General features: G+C 51.8%; 1 protein-coding gene across 3 annotated transcripts in view; it reads left to right on the forward strand.

Moving 5' to 3' along the window:
* The window catches only part of JDP2 (Jun dimerization protein 2), a 41,081-nt gene that overhangs the window by 16,250 nt on the left and 6,526 nt on the right, over positions 1 to 18,305 (forward strand). For all 3 annotated transcript variants that reach the window (XM_029239350.1, XM_029239351.1, XM_029239352.1), the window contains exon 3: positions 16,044 to 16,148. In XM_029239350.1, the coding sequence (XP_029095183.1) occupies positions 16,044 to 16,148 (105 nt within the window). The remainder of the gene's footprint in view (positions 1 to 16,043; positions 16,149 to 18,305) is intronic.

An 18,305-nucleotide genomic window follows, 5' to 3' on the forward strand; every position in this document is an offset into this window, starting at 1 on the left:
TCCCTATCAGGGAGGCTTCTGAGGGTGTCCCCCTGAGGAATCAGTGTGTGCATTCCATCGTGGATTCTGTCTCTCCAGCACATACTGCATGTGGCGACAAGATCCTTCTCCTCTCCTCTTGAGAACAGACTTAGCTGTTCGTGGATTTCACATTGGCCATCTCCCAACTTCTCCAGGGGCCCTAGAGAACATTTAGAAGGCTTTCACCTTTGGAAGAAGTGGGACTTCGAATCCATGAACTACAGTGTGGTCTTGGAAGGTGTGCTCACCCTAGGAGTTTGCTCACCAAAAAGACCAAAATGTTCATCCATGTTTAGCCTGAGCATAAAAAGTTTCCCCAAACCAGCTGATGTGCTGGGTAAATGTTGGCATAAGCATGCTTATGTTTTTAGTGATTTAAAACATAAAGGCAGCCCACTGACATTTTTTTAGCAAGCCTTGCATAATTGGTTTTTAATTTGTGGCTCTTTGGAATAGCATTGGCCTTCTTCCCTCTGACTCAGACGCTTTTTCTGTCTCATACTTGCTTGGCAGAGAGATCCAATCTGTCCCTTCTTGGAATAGAGTCTCCCAACTCATCTTTGAAATCCTAAATTTCCACTTTAGTTCCGTCACTTTGTTAGCACATTTTCCAAAGCTGTTAGCTTTTTTTTTTTTATCTTTAATCATGTAATTTGAGGGCAAACGAGTGATAGCTAAAGGCAACCATGCGTGTGTTTAACTTTGGTCCCTGTGGTATTGAGTCTTATTTGATACCATACCCTGAGCATTCACGAGGGTTCCAAATCTCTTATTTAACATCATAGGTTGGTCACACCCGCTGTTGTCCTAGCACTGGGTCCCTTGGAGAGGTGGTCGTAGGGACATGGCTGGATCTGTATGTTCTTAGCAGAAATCAGACGCTTCTGAGAAGTTCAAGGAGTTCCATGCTGCCTTCTTAGATCTCTGTTTTAAGATGGGGATAATGATAGCACCTACCTTCTAGTGCTGCTGTGATAATTAAGTGAACTAATGCAGGTAAAGAAGGGCTTTACATATGCCTGGCACTTAATAAGATACACAACAAATGTAAGACATGATTGGGATTACTTTTCATATGCGTGGATCAGGCAAGTTAGTTTTTTTTTTTTTTTTGCGGTACGCGGGCCTCTCACTGTCGTGGCCTCTCCCGTTGCGGAGCACAGGCTCCGGCCGCGTAGGCTCAGCGGCCATGGCTCACGGGCCCAGGTGCTCTGCGGAATGTGGGATCTTCCCGGACCGGGGCACGAACCCGTGTCCCCTGCATCGGCAGGCGGACTCTCAATCACTGCGCCACCAGGGAAGCCCAGCTGGTCTTTTTTGAGCACAGTTTCCTCATTTGCAAAAGGGGGAAACTGATGCTCATGGAATTTCATTGTGAAGTTTACTGTGTGTAAAGATAACCTTGACTACAGTGCATTACGCCTGTAAATCACCTTTACTAGGGACTGAGCCCACTTGCAGTGAATCACACTACAAATTCTGACAGCACTTGTCTTTCCAATGTCTTGTACCCGTGACCTGGGTTTCAGGGAAGCAAGCAGACCTTCCTGTTTCTCACTGTTTATGTATTGATAGTTTAGATGCAGCCACAGTTTTAGTTACCATCACAAACTGTGAATGAAAAGGCCCTTCAACCCTGTGATTTCCACTAAGCTGCCCTGTGTGACCCCTTATCTTGTTTCCTGTGGTGTTAAGGACTCATGAATCCTCAGTTTTTTAGCAGCCCTATGAAGTGGCCTCTTCTATCAATGCTGGTCATCTTACGCTGGTGTCCCCAGACCCACTGGTAATATGGACTCAGAGCTGGGAAACTGAGTCCCCTCTCGGGTCCTTCTCTGGCTGAACAACTCTGGAGCCAGCCAAATCTCTTTCCCTTCAACTGTGCCCAAAAGACATAAGACAACTTCACTTGAGCTTGGAGCTCGGAGACCTAGAAGGACACTGGGGCAGATTCGGGTAGGCTGCAGAGATAACTGGAGTGAGGTCGATGGGTCACCTCTGGGTTTAGCGACCCCGTGAGCCTGCACATGTCCTGCCCTCTGTGGGGCTCATTGACTGTGCTCTGCTTTTTGGCCGCAGGGTCCCCCTTTACTGAGTGCACTGCCTGTGCCTGTCTTGGGTGACAAGCTCCTCCACGGCTTGCTTCCGTGGCTCTTCTCCCTGCCTCTACCACGAGCCACCGCCAGTACAGAGCTGTGGCTCTTTGGAAGCCATGTAGCCAGGCAGGACTGCTGCTTGGAACGGTCTGGCTCTGGAGGTTACTGGACATCTGAGCTTCAGCTTCCTCCCTAACTCCAAACATATACAAAAACTAGCTCAAGTTGGATCAAAGACCTACTGTAAGAGCTAAAACCACAAAACTCTTGGAAGAAAAAGCCACAAATATTTGTGACCTTGGATCAGATATGACACCAAAAGCACGAGCAACGAAAAATAAATTGGACATCATCCAAATTAAAAACTGTTGTGCTTCAAAGGACAAAAAGTGAAAAGACAATCCCCAGAATGAGAATTTTCTCAAATTATAGATCTGTTAAAGGACTTGTATCTAGAATATATAAAGAACTATTACAACTCTAATAAAAAGACAAATAGCCCAATTAAAAAGTGGGCAAAGTATCTCAATGCACGTTTCTCCAAAGAAGTATAAGCACATAAAAAGATGCTCAACGTCATTAGCTATCAAAGAAATGCAAATCAAAACCATGGTGAGATACCACTTCACATCCACTAGGATGGCTATAACAAAAAGGACAGATAATAACAAGTATTAGTAAAGGATGTAAAGAAGTTGTAATCCTCATAGACTGCTGTTGGGAATGTAAAATGGTGCAGACACTATGGAAAACAATCGGGCAGTTCCTCAAAAGGCTAAACATAGCGTTACCATATGACCCAGCAATTCCACTCCTAGGTATATATGACCAAGAGAAATTAAAACATATGTCCACACAGAAAGTTGTTCAGGAATGTTCATAATATCTCAAAAGTGGAAACAACCCAAATGTCCCTCAGTTGATGAATGGATAAATAAAACGTGCTATATCCATACAATGGAATATCATTTGGCCATAAAAGGGAATAAAGTACATGCTACAACATGGTGAACCTTGAAAACATTAAGTGAAAGAAGCCAGTCATGGGACTTCCCTGGTGGCACAGTGGTTAAGAATCCACCTGCCAATTCAGGGGACACGGGTTCAAGCCCTGGTCCGGGAAGATCCCACATGCCACGGAGCAGCCAAGCCCGTGCGCCACAACTGCTGAGCCTGTGCTCTAGAGCCCATGACCCACAACTACTGAGCTCACACGCCACAACTGCTGAAGCCCGCACACCTAGAGCCCGTGCTCCGCAACAAGAGAAGCCACCGCGATGAGAAGCCCGCGCACCGCAACGAAGAGTAGCCCCTGCTCGCCGCAACTAGAGAAAGCCCGCGTGCAGCAACGAAGACCAACGCAGCCAAAAAAAAAGAAAGAAGCCAGTCACAAAAGACCACATATTGTATGATTCCATTGATATGAAATGTCCAGAATAGGCAAATCTATAGAGACAAGAAGGAGAACCAGGTTCCTGGTGCCCAGGGCTGAGGGAGATGGGAGGAGTCAGGGGTGATGGCTAAAGGGTATGGAGTTTCTTTGGGGGGGGGTGATGAAAATGCTCTAGAATTGATTGTGGTGATGGTTGCACAACTTTGTGAATATACTTAAAGCTGTTGAATTTGTCTAGTTTTAGTGGGTGAATTGTACAGTACGTGTGAATTTTATCTCAATAAAGCTATTGTAAAAATGGGCAAGAATAATATCTACCTCACCCAGGTACAGGGAGGATTAAAAGTGATAATGTATGTAAATCACCCAGCACGTATCGGTGCTCCAGAATTAGTAGCTGTGGTGATTAAAGCCCCCCTTTTAGGCCAACAGCAGTGAAAAAGTCAGGGTCTGGTTAGGGACATTTTTTCTCTCTTTCTCTTTTGTTGCTAGTGGCCATCCAGAAGCAATGGGAGCAGCCTGGCAGGGTTTTGTGTGGAACTCAGGAGGAAATATGGAATAATCTTGGTTACTCATTAGCATCCCCTGGAGAGTGTTTAAAAAAATACTGACATTCAGCCCAGAGATTCTGGTTCAGTTGGTCTGGGTGGGGCGGGCTGGTGGTTCTAATCTGTAGCCATTGGTTGAGGCCCGTGGTACCTTATAAACCAGCCCAGGTCTTTGAAGGAGTGAGGACATTTGCCTTCAGGACAGAAGGATCACGTGAGCAGTGCACTTTATGGTTTGACAACTGCTTTTGTAGAGATTATCTCCTTTGATCTGTTCAAAAACCTTGTGAGGTAGGTGCTTTTAGTACCATTAGTTGTTAGGGAACCAGGGCTCAGAGAGATTAAGTAACTTGCCATGGTCTCATTTCTTAAATTTATTTTATTTTATTTATTTTATTTTTGGCTGCGTTTGGTCTTCGTTGCTGCATGCGGGCTTTCTCTAGTTGCGGCGAGTGGGGGCTACTCTTCGTTGCGGTGCGCAGGCTTCTCATTGCGGTGGCGTCTCTTGTTGTGGAGCACGGGCTCTAGGCGCGTGCGCTTCAGTAGTTGTGGCACGTGGGCTCAGTAGTTGTGGCTCACGGGCTCTAGAGAGCAGGCTCAGTAGTTGTGACGCACGGGCTTAGTTGTTCCACGGCATGTGGGATCCTTCCCAGACTAGGGCTCAAACCCATGTCCCCTGCACTGGCAGGCGGATTCTTAACCACTGCACCACCAGGGAAGCCCCCCGGGTCTCATTTTTAAGGCGTAATTTTATCTAATCTGTTTTTTAGAAAAAGCAAGATCCACACCCATGCTCATACCTATTAGTTATCAAATCTAACACTTTGGAGAGCGCTGCCAAGGTGACGTCTGGTGCCAGGTTAATCTGTTTTGCATAGATTTCGGAACAGAGCTCTTTCTGCTACTTCTCTTTACTGATGAGCATCCTGAAAGTGCAAGGCAAACTGAAAAAAACATTATTTACATCTGTGTGTGTATGTGTATATATGTATACACATATATACGCATAAACACCGTTTGTAACTACTGATCTGTGTGTGCAGGGAAAACATAAGACAGGAATAATCTGGATCTTGAAGCTGTCAGAAACCTGCAAATGTCCCTCATAACCTCTGAGTTAAAGATTTGGCATCAACCACATCTTAATGTTCTCACTGAATGACTATAATAAGTATATGATACAATATGAGCCCCTTAATAAAATACCACCTTTATCTATTTAGTATATTGCAGTATCCTTTGGAGAAGAGACTTCTGCTGAAACCGATCTGAAGTCCACTGGTTTACATCAGCCCTATTCAAAGTCGGGTGCACAGACCAGCTGGCATCTGGGAACATGTGAGGAGCACAGACTCTTGAGTCTCACCCTAAACCTACTAAAGCAGACTCTCTAGAGGGTAGAGCCCCCCAAATGTGTGATCTTATAAGCCCTCCAGTGGGTTCTGATGCTCTCAGAACTGAACGTCCCTTCCAGCTCTGACTGGCAATGATTCTGTCTGAGAATGGCTACTAGGGTCTAAAGCCACATTTTTCTCCAAACCTATCTCAAGCTTCCTGGAGCAACCCGCATGCCATCACGTGGTACCTGAATCTGTGTTAGGCAGGGTTGCTCTCTGAGTCTGCAAACACCTTAGCATTTCCAAACCAGTTATTTCCAGGTCTTGAGATGCTCCTGCTGCCAGCATTCACACCCGAAGGGACTTTCCAATTAATAAAGCAGCTGAGCTTGTCAGTAGGCCAGCTCCTTTATTGTTTTAGAAGAGGGAGAATCAGATAAACTGTTCTGATGCCAAAGGAGCCTTCGTTTGCTGAATCTGGCCCAGAGTCTCAGCAGCTCTGGTCTGAAAACTGGGGCAGGGGGCTGCTCTCTGCCCCCCTCATCTGTCTGGGTGCTGTGAAACCCCTCCTTCCCCCCTCTATGAACTTTAGCTGCATCCATTTCAGTGCATAAGTCACGCATGGTGAAAATCACCCTTCCATCCTCCAGGCCGGGCATCTCTGGTCGTGAGTTCCTTTGACCATTGTCATCTGAGTGGGATTCTTATTAGCTGGCGTTCTGTTCCCTTGAAGTAGAGTTCGCCATTCTGCTTAGCGATTTGTTGTCTGTGCCTCGTGCCTGAAAGAAATTGGCCGAAATCTGTATTTCAGCTGCACACCCTGCGTACAGATTAAACAGAACCGCGTTGGTGGAGAATAATTAAGCCAAGGACCTTGTTTTTCACCTTCATGATGAAAGACAAATGACTTCCAAGGCTTTAATAGGATGGTGACACTTGAAATGTTCTTCTACTTTGGCCAGCTTGGGACGTTCAGAACAGCCCTGTTCATAAATATTCTTTGCAACAGCTGCATTTTCATTTAATTGTAGACAGTCATTTTGCAGGAGCTCTTGTCTCTGTTTTTTTGTTGTTGTTATTGGTGTTTTGTTTTTTTTGTTTTTGCCCTGGTGTAAAGGCATGCTACACCGCTTCTTGTTGCTGTTGTTAAAGACCCAGTTTCAACTGTATGGTTAACTCTTTTTGAGAAGAAAATGGATTTTTCCCTGCCAGATATATTCTGCTTCTTACCAGTCTTTTGGGGGTGGGGAGAATCTTGTGGGGGCCACTATTTCTCTCCTTTTCTCATCTTTTTGAAGTGAGTGTCAATTGGGCAAGAAAATTGATGGATTGCCTAGTGGGAAACCAAACCTCCCTAAACCATAAATATGAAACGGGCCTGTAATAGACGTATTTCAACAAAAAAGAGCCATCATTCTTCAGATAGCTCTTGTCCACAGAAGGATATCCTGGCAGCCATTGTCCCTTTTCTCTTCAATGTTAACGTTGCTGCCGGAGCCAAGGTGATTTTTCCTGTCTCCTGGCCTCCCCCTCACTTTTGCAGTAACAGTGTTTGCTCTTCGCTTAGCAGGGCGGTCCACAGATGGCTGCCACCCTGCCCAGCCGGCTTTTTCAGGCTTTGTTCCAAACACAGTGCTGCCTTTTCTTAGCAGTGGAAATGGGCTGTTCTCCACTGCTTTCTGAGAGAATGGCCCTTTCCTACTCTGTGCATATAAACCAGGCCCAAGCCTTGGGCAGCCTATTGTTTTATGGGTTCTCTTAATCCAGGAGGAGGATTTTCTGAGGACCACGGGTGTAAGGGCGGGGGTTGGGAAGGCCGAGGTCCAGAGTTGCTTCTTCTTGCTGAGATGTGAGCACTCAGGTCAGTTTGGATGGATCCCCCATGGCTCTAATGCAACCAGAGTGGGGGCAGGCTTTCAGTTTGTAAAGGAGGTGTTCCCTGCTTCTTTCCAGAAAGCAGTGGTGTTCTGCTTGGTCTCACTGCTGTCTGATCCAGAGACCTGGGCAGACTCACTCTCCTTCCCTGAACTAGAGTTCCCAGGCCTGCAGATGCAGCAGGAATCAAGGATCTCTAGGTCTTCTTAGTTCCAGAACCTCAGAATGGAGCTTAGTTTTCAGCCCTGCTGCTCCCCACGCTTTCCTGCAGAGGCCCAGCGCACCGAGCCATCGCTTCTCCACCTGCACGTGCCCCCAGCTGGGAGAGCCGAGTGCATCGTCTTGGCAGGTGGAGCCATTGCCTCTGCCAGCTCTTGTTCAGAGCCTTCAACTGGTGGTTGGCTGGGCTGGAGCTTTGAGTGAACAGGGCGTCCAGATGTGTGGGTTTGTTCATAGGTGAAAGTGTTGGATTACAGCCTGGCATTGGGAGCAGTTGAAAAGGGCACTGGACTGGGAGTCAGGAGTCCTGGCTTCTTGTCCAGGTCACCATCTCTGTGGATCAGGCCTCCCTTCAGCAAACATTTATTGAGTGCTACTGATGGCCATAAACTCTACAAGATGCTGGGCACACAGAAAGTCAACAAGACATGGACTTTGCCCTCATGGAACTCCCAGTTCAGTGGGGGCAGAAACTGAGGCTAGTATATAGCACAGTAGAGGCCAGGATAAACTCAAGGTTCTATGAGAGCCCGGAGCAGAGGGACACCTCCCCAACTTGGGGGCGATGAGAATCAGGGAGGACTTCCTGTAGGAGGTGATGCTTGAGCTGAAGGTACAGCGTGAGAGTAAGCCAAGGGGACAGCAGAGGCAAAGGCATGAGGCCAGGGAAGTGTGAGGTATAATAGAGGCTCCAGGTTGCAGGAACATGGCGTGTAGGGTAGGAATAGATAGGAGGTGAGACCACGGCAGGTGGGGCCCAGTCACGGGGAGCCTTGCTGGGTACATTAGGAGCTTGGGCTTTATCCTGAGGGTATTGAGGAGGCCCCTGAAGGCCAGTAACTGGATCATATTTGCATTTTAGAAAGTTCCCTCCAATGGCTGGGATAGAGGATGGTTGTGCAGGGTCAGGAGGCCTCCTAGGAGGTGATGCAGGAGAGAGAGACAGAAGTGGAGAGACAGAGAGAAACAGAAACAGAGACAGAGACAGCGAGAAGAGAGAGAGCCTGGAAAGTGGCAGGGGAGATGGAGAGTGGGGAGCAAATCTGAGGAAGATTTAGGATGTAGAATTGGATGGCCTGTCTGGTCAAAACTGGAGATAAGGAGAGGGACAGGTGAGGGGCGAGGCCTGAGTTTCTGCCTCCTTGAATGACTCGGCAGTGGTGCCAGGTGGGGTGGAGAATAGAGGTGAAGCCACCAATTGAGGATAAAGACTTTGAGGGGCTGAGGGACATCCAGATTGAATGTCCAGCTGGCAGTGGAGCTTTTGGTCTGAAAATAAAGATTTGTTTGGCATTTGAGAAGAGGTGGTGGCTGAAACCACACGAGTAGATGGAAACGGTGATCTGGAGGCAGTATGTATAGAGGGTCCCGGGCAAGAGACAGGAAAGGAGAGTCAGAGAAGTAGGAGACCACACAAGGTCAGTGTTGAGCGTCCAGGGTGGAGAGAATTCCAGAAAGAGGGTGTGATGCACAGTCGGTGGAGCCAGGAGGCCCAGGGACTGACCCTCAGTGTCCCTTGGACTTTGTGAGGACCCAGGCCCTGCCCTCCAGCGTGAGCCTTGGAGAGAGCGCTCCCTCCCCTGGGCCTTGGTTTCATCATCTTGGCCTCAGTGTTGCCAAGAGTCCCTTCCCACATGGCCCTCCCTCCCCCCTCAGTAAAGCCAACACTGCACTCGTGACCCCTGAGGGTCACACGAATGAAACCCCAGGGAGTCAGAGCTGGCTGGGGTTTGGGGAGCTCTTGGTCTGGCCCAGTGTTGGAAGGCAGTGTGATGTATGGGAACTGAATCCCTGTTTTTCCCCAGCTTGGTGGCCTTGGGCAGACACTTTGCCTTGGTTCCTCACCTGTAAAATGAGGCCCCTAGCACCCACCCTGTAGAAATGTTTGAAGGTTAGGGGAAGTGGGAGCCTTTGTGTTTATTAAAGATGAGCCACGGGACGGGAGGTGGGCTGATTGGCCCAAGGTCAGAGAGAGGGGGCAGCGTGGTGACTGGAACCGGGTGTCTGGTGACCAAACCCACCGGGGTCTGTCTCTTGCCAGGGCTCATAAATTAGTAGCCCACGGCCGGGGCAGCCCACAGATGTGTTTTGCTTGGCTCCTGCAGCGTTCTTTTCAAAATGGAATTCGTTGCCAACATTAAAAATGGGGAGATTTTACCCACAAGCTCACGTTTTCAGCTAGACTTGAAAACTTGGAGGATTTGGCCACACTGAGCCCTCTCTGCCCTGGGGCGAGTGGGGGGTGTCCCCTCTGGGGGCCAGACCCTCATCCAGCCATCCTCCCTCACTAACCTTGACTTGCTTGGCTCCTGGGGGTGGCTTGAGTTTGCAACGCCAGCCCTTTGACTGACCATTTGTCCTGAATTTTCTTACAGCCTGGCCCACTGTTTACTAAAACTGTCCGGTATTTCATAGCTGAGGTCCATACCTTGGCCATTCGGAGTGAGAGGGCCTGGCTGGAGAAGATGGGACAGAGAGGAGGGTGGAGTCTCCTACGGCTCAGCCCCAGGAGAGATACTGGGGAGAGGGCCTGTGCCCTGCAGGCTGCAGGGGGTCAGCAAGGGTGCTGGACAAGGGCCCCTGGCATTTCCTCATTCCTCCCTGCAGGGGTGGCAGGAGGCAGAGGGGACTGTGGGCCCAGCCTGGCCGGCCTGGCCGAGGTCTTGCCCCTGGACTGGCCCGCTTTGTTGATGTCTGAAGGGTAGGGTGGTGGAGGCAGGGGGTGGGGAGGTTCTGCAGCCCCTGGCTCCGAGCAGCCAGTGCTTATGTGGGAGAATGTCTGGTATGTTTGGTATCTGGGTGTTTACTTCCCAGGGTGCTCCTGGGTCCCTGGTGTTGAAATGTGGCTCCTCCATGCAGGGGGGAGGGCCCTCAGTGGGCGTGGCCAGGGCTAGATTTGGAGGCAGCAGGGCAGTCACTCCAGGCCTGCCCATTGACAGCTCGCGTGCCCTGAAGCACCTCCACTCTGCACCCGCCCCCCCCACCCCCAGGTCTCCTTTTATGCCAGATTCTGCCTGTGCGGGAGGCTGGGTGGGCCCCGGGCAGCCCTGGCCTCACCTGGGAAGACAGGCAGGGAAGCTGGCATTTTCAGAGCCCTTCCTGGGTCCCCAGCTCTGGGCTGGAACTTAGTCCCCATGACGACCCTGTGCAGCAGGGCTCAGTGCCTTCCTTGTACAAGTGAGGGACGGAGGCTCAGAGAGGCGGAGTGACTTGCCCAGGAGCACACAGCAGAGCTGCTGAGGGCGACCCAGGCCTCTTAGACACCAAAGTTCATGCTGACGACCCTGATGCCCTGAGTCTCAGATAAGCCTACTTCTCTCTGCCCATGAGACAGTTCTTGGTCTGAATGAGCCTCTCAGACCTTCACTGCTCTGCTTAGTGCTGGGGGTTTGATTTGGTTTTTGCCCAGCTCTCTATTTCTGCTTGTCACCTGCTATATTGCTCTTTTCTCTGTTGTTTTGTCCATGTGAGTTTCTGTACTTGCAGCGCCTGGGGTTAAAAAGTGTCATTGCTCTTTCTCATCCTGTCTTTTTGTGGGTCTCGCAAGATACATATTTGGAAATGCTTATGAAATGTCAGAATTCAAAATCACATCTGGGTGACTGTTGCCACCGTGTGAGAGCCACGTGGCTGGCAGACGGGGCCTGAGAAACATGACCAGGGTGAGGGGAGGCCCCCCTCCTGCTTTCAGCGTTACACATTTAATGTTAACTGTGCAAAAAATATTTTTTATTTAAACATACCCAGGTAGGAAAAAACAAAACGGTCATCGTGCTCAGAGTCAGACGCTTCTGCTGCTGCTTTAGGGTCCCATCATCAGGGTGGAGCTGAAAGGGTGGGGGGCTTGTTAGCTAGGCCACCTGCCCTTCCAAGAGCAGAAGACGCTCAGGCCCTGGGGCCAAAAGGCCTGGATTCAAAGCTGTCACTGACCTTCTGGACAGCCTTGATATCTTTAGTTTCCTCATCTGTGAAAGTGAGGAAGATAATAGGCCTGTCCTGATTGGTTTACTGAGACCATTTAACCCCCTGGCACCCCTGATACCCGAGATTTTCTACCTGCTGAGGTGACCCACCTCTGTTTGTTCAAGGGCTCTTCTGCATCCAGGTTCTGCCACTTTCCCAGCTGTTCTAGAAGCATTGCTCCTCGGTAGGCCTTCTCCCCTGGATTACTGGGGACCACCTTCTGCATCACCTGACTTCACAAGGGTGGGACCCTGGTGTCCCAGGCATCTTTCAGTGGCAAGAGGCAGAAACCTTCTCCAGCTCCCTTCAGGCCAAAGGAGGAATTTCCAGGGTAGATTCAAGTGCACCCATCATGGACCCCACAGAGATGAAGCATAGTCAGGCCTCTCCAGGGGTGGAAGCAGAAGGACCAAGAGAGTTTCTGTCTATCCCTCTGTCTGTCTGTACCATCGGCCTGTGGCCATATCCCTGTGTTTCTCTCTCTGTGTCTGCCTTGTTCCCTCTGTCTCTCTCCACCCACCTTTGTCTCTCTGTGTTCCTCTGCCTCTCCTCTCTGTCTCTGTCTTTACCTTTCTCTCTCTGGAGCTCCCTCCATCTCTTGGGGTCTAGACAGGGTGAGGCAAGCCAGATGCCCAGGGCATGGCATTTAAGGAGGCACCCACCCTCAGGTGCTGGCCCTGCCCTGGCACAAGCCCCAGAGTGAGCGCCTCCTGAAATGTGTGCCCTGGGTACCTCGCTCACCACACCCTATCCAGGCCCTGCTTCTCTCTCTGTCACCCGTTCCCTCTCTTTGTCCGACTCCCTCCTATAGCTGAGCGTTGGTTTCTCTCTTACCGCGTGGTCTCTGCTCACCTCCACACATCAGCAGCCTGATCTTTCTGCTTCTCTGGGTTGAAATTGGTTGTCTAGCCTGTATGCCTCCCAGTCCAGCAGTTCAGTTTCAAATTTCTAGTTGGTGAATACAGCCCAGCTTGGGTCAGCCGCTCACACCTCATCCAGTCAGCTGGGCCAGGGGCTGGGGTCACCCTGGCCCTCAGCAGGGGCTTGGGAACAGGCTGTCTGAGGAGGGACTGCTCAACAGGAGGGCACCCTTGGCTGTGGATCCCCAGGTCTGTCCCTCCAATGTGAAGGGTGATGCAGGGGCCCCCCTCACTGCCAGAACACAGACAGCTTTGTCCTTGGGCCTTCCTGGGAATTGGGGATAAACAGAGCCAAGATCCAGTTTGAAAAGAGGGAATGATATGCTTACTCCACCCCTGCCCCCATCTCATGGTTTTTAAACGTCTTGAGCCTCAAGCTGCCTCTTCCTCAAACATGCTGGATCTTCCCGCTGTATCTGCAGAAAAAGTCATATCTCCCATTTGGGGTTCCGGTTTTAGATGTCTGAGCTGTGGGTGGTGAAAACACTCTGCTGTCTCTCACCCACGCGGGACCAAATGCTTCAGAGAATCCGGGGAGCAGCAAGGAGAAGGCAGCAGCCTCAACTCCGGGGATGAGCAAAGGCCTGGGGGAGGGCTGCGCCGGTCCAGGCAGCTCCCATCAGAGGACGCAGACCATGCAGGCCCAGCGAAAGGAGCCAGAGTGAGCCCGTGGGGATGGAGAAGGCCAAGGGCACTGCCCAGCCTCTGTCTTATTTCCAGCAGGACCTCAGCATCCGTTTTCTGTGTGCCCTGTGGGAGGCTCTTAAATAGCAGAAGGAGGATTTGGGGGAGAGGCAGCAGAGTTTCAAAGGGGAAAGTGTGACGATGGGGTTTTGGGGCCATTTCTTGCTTTATTGGGAGATATTAGCCAAGGCATGGGTACAGGAAAGGCCCAGGGATGGACGTGGAAGCCGGTGGTGCTGTGGTGCTGGGGGCTTTAGGCTTAAGTGCACAGCCTGGATCCTTCCAGGGCCTGCTTGGGATTTGTGCACCCACCACAGCCATCGGTGGCCTGCACCCTGAATTTTTTTTTTTTTTCTTATTTGGCTGCGTTGGGTCTTCGTTGCTACGCTCAGGCTTTCTCTAGTTGTGGCGAGCGGGGGCTACTCTTCCTTGCGGTGCACGGGCTTCTCATCACAGTGGCTTCTCTTTGTTGCGGAGCGCAGGCTCTAGGTGCGCGGGCTTCAGTAGTTGTGGCACATGGGCTCAGTAGTTGTGGCTCGTGGGCTCTAGAGCGCAGGCTCAGTAGAGACAGTTCCTTATAAGCACTGGAGAAAAGGTTATGCAGATGCAAATGTAGGCAATAAATCACTTTTATAATTATAGAATCCAAGCCTGTGGCATGTTTCTCTTGAATCTTTTATTCCATTCATTCATTTGACTAACATTTGCTGTGCCCCTACTCAGTGCCATGTTCTATGCCAGGTGCTGGGGATACCCAGGTCCCCCATTCTCCAGATTAGCAGGGAAGGCAGCTACTACATAAGCAGAGAGTTACCGTGGGGTATGATAGAGACTCTTACAGTGGGGAACTCAAAGTGCTGTAGCAGCATAGAAAAAGCAGTTAATTCTATCTGGGGAGTCAAAGCAGCCTTCCTGGAGGAGGTGGCATTTGCTCTTGAGGGTTGTAAGAGTTTACAAATAGGAAAGGAAGGGCCTGGCTGGCTTGGAGAAGGGTGAGACGTTTGGAGTCGAGAGGAATGGCAGGAGGGAATTGATGTGGCTGCAGAGGCAGGGTGGAGCAGCCCCCCATCTGGGTGTCATCCTGGCCCAGCTGATCTCTTAAACTTCCAGCGTTGAGCCTCTTTGCGTCTGCTGCTAGCGCAGCTTCCGTTGGCTTCCAGCTTTATGTAGGATGAGGCCCTGCACAGGGGTGGGGTGGGGAGGTGGGTCCTGGAGGACAGAGGTTGTGTCTCCTAGGAAACGGCAGCTCTGCCAGAACCCCAGAACCCTGTGAGCCTGGCAGGGCCCAGGTTGCACACATCACCTTGGCAGTTTGTGGGCAAACCCTCTCGGCCGAGGGGAGATTGCACTGCCAGCCACTTCCTCCAGTTCCTTCCCTCTGCCTGTCGTCACGGTTACCTCGGCCTTGTTGGGGGTGAGGTAGAGGTTGGTTGGAATCAACTTTGTCCGGGTTTCTATTTCCCCAGATGCGGGTCAGCCAGAGGAGCTGTCACTTCTGGTTCTGTTTCAAAGGAGGCCAAGGGGCTGGGAGGTGCTTGGGTGCGGCCGTGTTGACAAGGCGCCTCTCCAGCCAGCCTCCCAGGCAGGGTGGGAGTGGGTCAGGGAGAAGCTCCAAGGTGGTGGAGAAGGAGAAGGGGCTGCCCTGCCAGGGCCTGTGCTGAGGGCCGTGGGTGCTGGTCTCCAGCCCAGGCCCTCGGTCTTGAGCTCCTAGAGCATGCCGGGAGTGCAGGCAGAGAGGCTGTTTATTTTCCTGGCCTGAAGCCCTTTCAGCTGAGACCTTATTCCAGGCCTCAGGCTGCCAGAAGCACCCACAACTGGCTCCAGAAGTGAGAGAGTTGGCAACCCAACACTTCTCCAGAGGCCTCGGACTCTAGGCCGTTCCCAGACCGGCTGGTCCTGTGTATCCTCCAGATTCTCCTGGTGGGTAATGGACAGTGAGAGACATCACGTCAAAGTGATCCTAATGGGCTGGGGCTGTGGTCAAGAGCAGGAAGGCTGAAGTCAGAGAAATCTTGAGTTGGAAGCCTGACTCTACCGCTTACTCGCTGTAGCGCCTTGGGCAAACTGAGCTGGTGAGTCTCAGTCTCACCATCTGTGAGATGGGGCAGTCATAGTACCTTCCTCATCAGACTCTGTAAGGATTACATGACCTGTGTTTAAAGCCTTTAGCAAAGTAGGCAACAAATGGCAGCTCTTGTTATTATTATTAATGAAACAACAATAACTGCAGCTTTGAAAGTCCGTGTTGGCAGACAGCGAGCCTTCTCCTTCCCATTCTACGGGCCCTGTTTCATGCATGGTAAATTTCCTAGTGTGTCTCGGGGAGAAGCAAGCCTGGAGACTCCAAAGGCCCCTGTGCCTGTGTCCCAAGCAGGGCACTTTAAGGAGCCCATGGGATCCTGGGATGCAAGTGGGTGTCCTGGGGGAAGAACATGCAGAGGCAGAGAGAAGGATGAACCTAGGTGAGGGGGCTGAGGAGAGTTTTCCATCACCAGGAGATAGATCTGAGGGTTTGGAAGGACCGAGAGGGAGGACAGAATACCTCAGGGAGGTGACAGTGGGGGCAGAAGGTGAAATCAACACTCATGCCCAAGGTGTTTTGAAAGTGCCAGGGAGCCACTGACCTGGAAAATAATGCCCAGAGGGCTTGGGCCAGGCAAGAGAACAGACCGCCACCGCCCATGGGGTGTCACCTCTGTGTGAGGAGAGTGCCAGGCTCTGGGCCTCCTGAACTCTGGCAGAACCCAGGTGGCCCTGCCCTCCTGGGGCACTGACTTCTCCCAGGGATGCCCATCTACTCCGAGAGCATCCTCAGGCCGGCTGGGAAACGCTGCCATCCCACCCGCCAAGAGGCCAGCGGGCTGGCAGTGTGGCTCACTCACGGCGAGGTGTGGGTTAAGTTGTCCATCTGCCGGTCTGAGCGTAAGGAGGGAAGCTGTACGCCAGGCTTGCCTCAATGTCTTATCCGTGGCTCTTTGCCCTCACAGCTAGACGAGGAAGAAGAGCGAAGGAAAAGGCGTCGGGAGAAGAACAAAGTCGCGGCCGCCCGATGCCGGAACAAGAAGAAGGAACGGACGGAATTTCTGCAGCGGGTGAGCAGGGCAGTGGCCAGGGGGGACCCGGGCCTTGTCCTTTAGTGGCTAGTGTGCTTATAGACCAGGAGACGCCATCGAATGCCTGCACAATCAATGTGTACTCGTTGGCATCTGCCCAACCAGCCTCGACCCCTCTGCCTTCCCTGCCTTCTCTCCGATGCCCCCTCCCTGAGCCAAGACGCCCAGGGGCAGCCAGCAGCCGTTCCGCCCACCCAGATCCCTGAACCGCCAGAGAAGGTGGGAGGAGCCAAGTTCCCCGCCTCTAACTGAGGTCAGACCCGCGATGCTAATGGGCCCAGAGGGCCCAGGACTGGCACTACCCATGCCGGTGTGCTGAGGGCTGTCAGAGTTGTCTGGCGCGGGTGCAGATGAAGTCAGTGAGAGCTCCCTGCACGTGGGCAGTGGGCGTAGCGATGGGGCAGAGAAAAGTTCCTCCCTCACGTGCAGCAGGCTCTTCTGGCTCTGCCTCCCATCTGCCTGGCCTCAGCCCCACCGAAGCTGACCCCCGAGCTCTTGGCTGTTGCCTCTGGGACCAGAGGTCAGCTCTGCGTGGGGCAGTGTGTACACCTCCGGCTGTGAGCATCTAGGGCAGGGGAAAGGTCAGTGGAGGCGGAGTTAGACTCCTGGAGCTGGGAGCCCCTTGGAAGAGATGGTGGACCAACACCAGGAGGGAAGTTTTCAAGAAAATTCTAAGACATGGGTCTCACATAGGCCTTTAAGATAGATGGAGTGTCACACCCCTCATTTCCAGCCCTGAGTGCCTGTGGAGTTGGGCGAGGCATAGCAGGGAACAGAGAATCTCACATCCCATCCCCGCCTTCAAGGGCCTGTCAGCCAGCCAGCAGGCAAGAAGGGCCAAGTGAACGCACACCAGTAACACACTAGTGCAGCGAATGGTCAGCACCAAGTGAGCGGGACGAGCTGCTCCGCACATTCCAGTACCACCGGCTGAGCACCTACTGTGTGCCAGGCATTTCCCGTATCTCGTTTAATCTTACAACATTCCACTGAGCTAGACATTGATGATCCCCATTTTAGACACGGACCCGTAGCGCAGAGAGTCAGGTTACTTGCCTGAGGTCACACTGCTAGTGTGCGGTGGAGCCGGGACTCACCCAGCTGTTCGCTGACCCATCTGTCCATCCTTAGCGCTGAGTGAGTGCCCGCCACACAGTGGGCCCTCAGGCCATGGCTGCAGTGGGGTGGCAGGCAGGAAACAGGGATGGGATATGTGCTGAGCGTTAGGTTGGGCAAGCGCGGCGGGCTGTGAGCACAGACGGAGGGGCCCTGTCTGAGTCTAGGCCGCGGAAAGACTGCTGATTGAGACATAAGACAGGAGCGGGAGGCAACGCGTGGAAGGACAGGGCTGGAGAGGTCAGTCACCACCAAAGCCAAAGCAAAGGCCAGAGGCAAGAGGTGTTGTTTAAGGATGTGGTGAAGGGAGTGAAAAAAATACCAGTGTAGCTGGAGTGTACAGTCCATGGAGAGAATAGGGCCCCAGAGCCTTCACCTGTCAGGTAATCCCTGTGCTGGGTTGTCTGGGGCAGTCCCGGTTTGTGCCTGTCGGCCTGGCCTGATTCTTAATGGCGCATTCTTTCACTCTCTCACGTGTCCCTATTAGGATGATGAAGTGTGTTGGTCATGGAGAGCCACGGGAGGGTTTCGGGAGGAGAGAGATACACCCTGTCGCTGTGGCTGCAGCGTGGGGCACGGAATGGGGAGCTGAGAGTAGAGTGGGAAGACCGGTTATGTGGCGGTGGTGCTATCCTGGTGAGAGGAGCAGGCAGCTGTGGACCAAGAGAAGTGCAGGCCTCGAGGAGGGAGGTTTCGGGAAGTCTGTCGGGGCTCAAGTCCAGCCCCCCTCATCCCCACGCCCACCTCCTCCTCCCCTCTGGCCTTGGAAGCAGAGGCCAGGTGTGAGGTTTAGGGCGTGAAGGCAGATGGCTGTGTGCACAGTCAGTACCTGAAGACATGGGGGATTCTCTTGTAATTAAGTAATTAGTTTATTTATTTATTTATTTATTTATTTATTTAACATCTTTATTGGAGTATAACTGCTTTCCAATGTTGTGTTAGTTTCTGCTGTACAACAAAGTGAATCAGCTACATGTATACATATATCCCCATATCCCCTCCCTCTTGCCTCTCCCTCCC

The sequence above is a fragment of the Monodon monoceros genome, unplaced genomic scaffold, assembly GCF_005190385.1.
Source record: "Monodon monoceros isolate NGI ecotype Baffin Bay Population unplaced genomic scaffold, NGI_Narwhal_1 Super_Scaffold_21, whole genome shotgun sequence".
Taxonomy (NCBI): Eukaryota; Metazoa; Chordata; class Mammalia; order Artiodactyla; family Monodontidae; genus Monodon; species Monodon monoceros.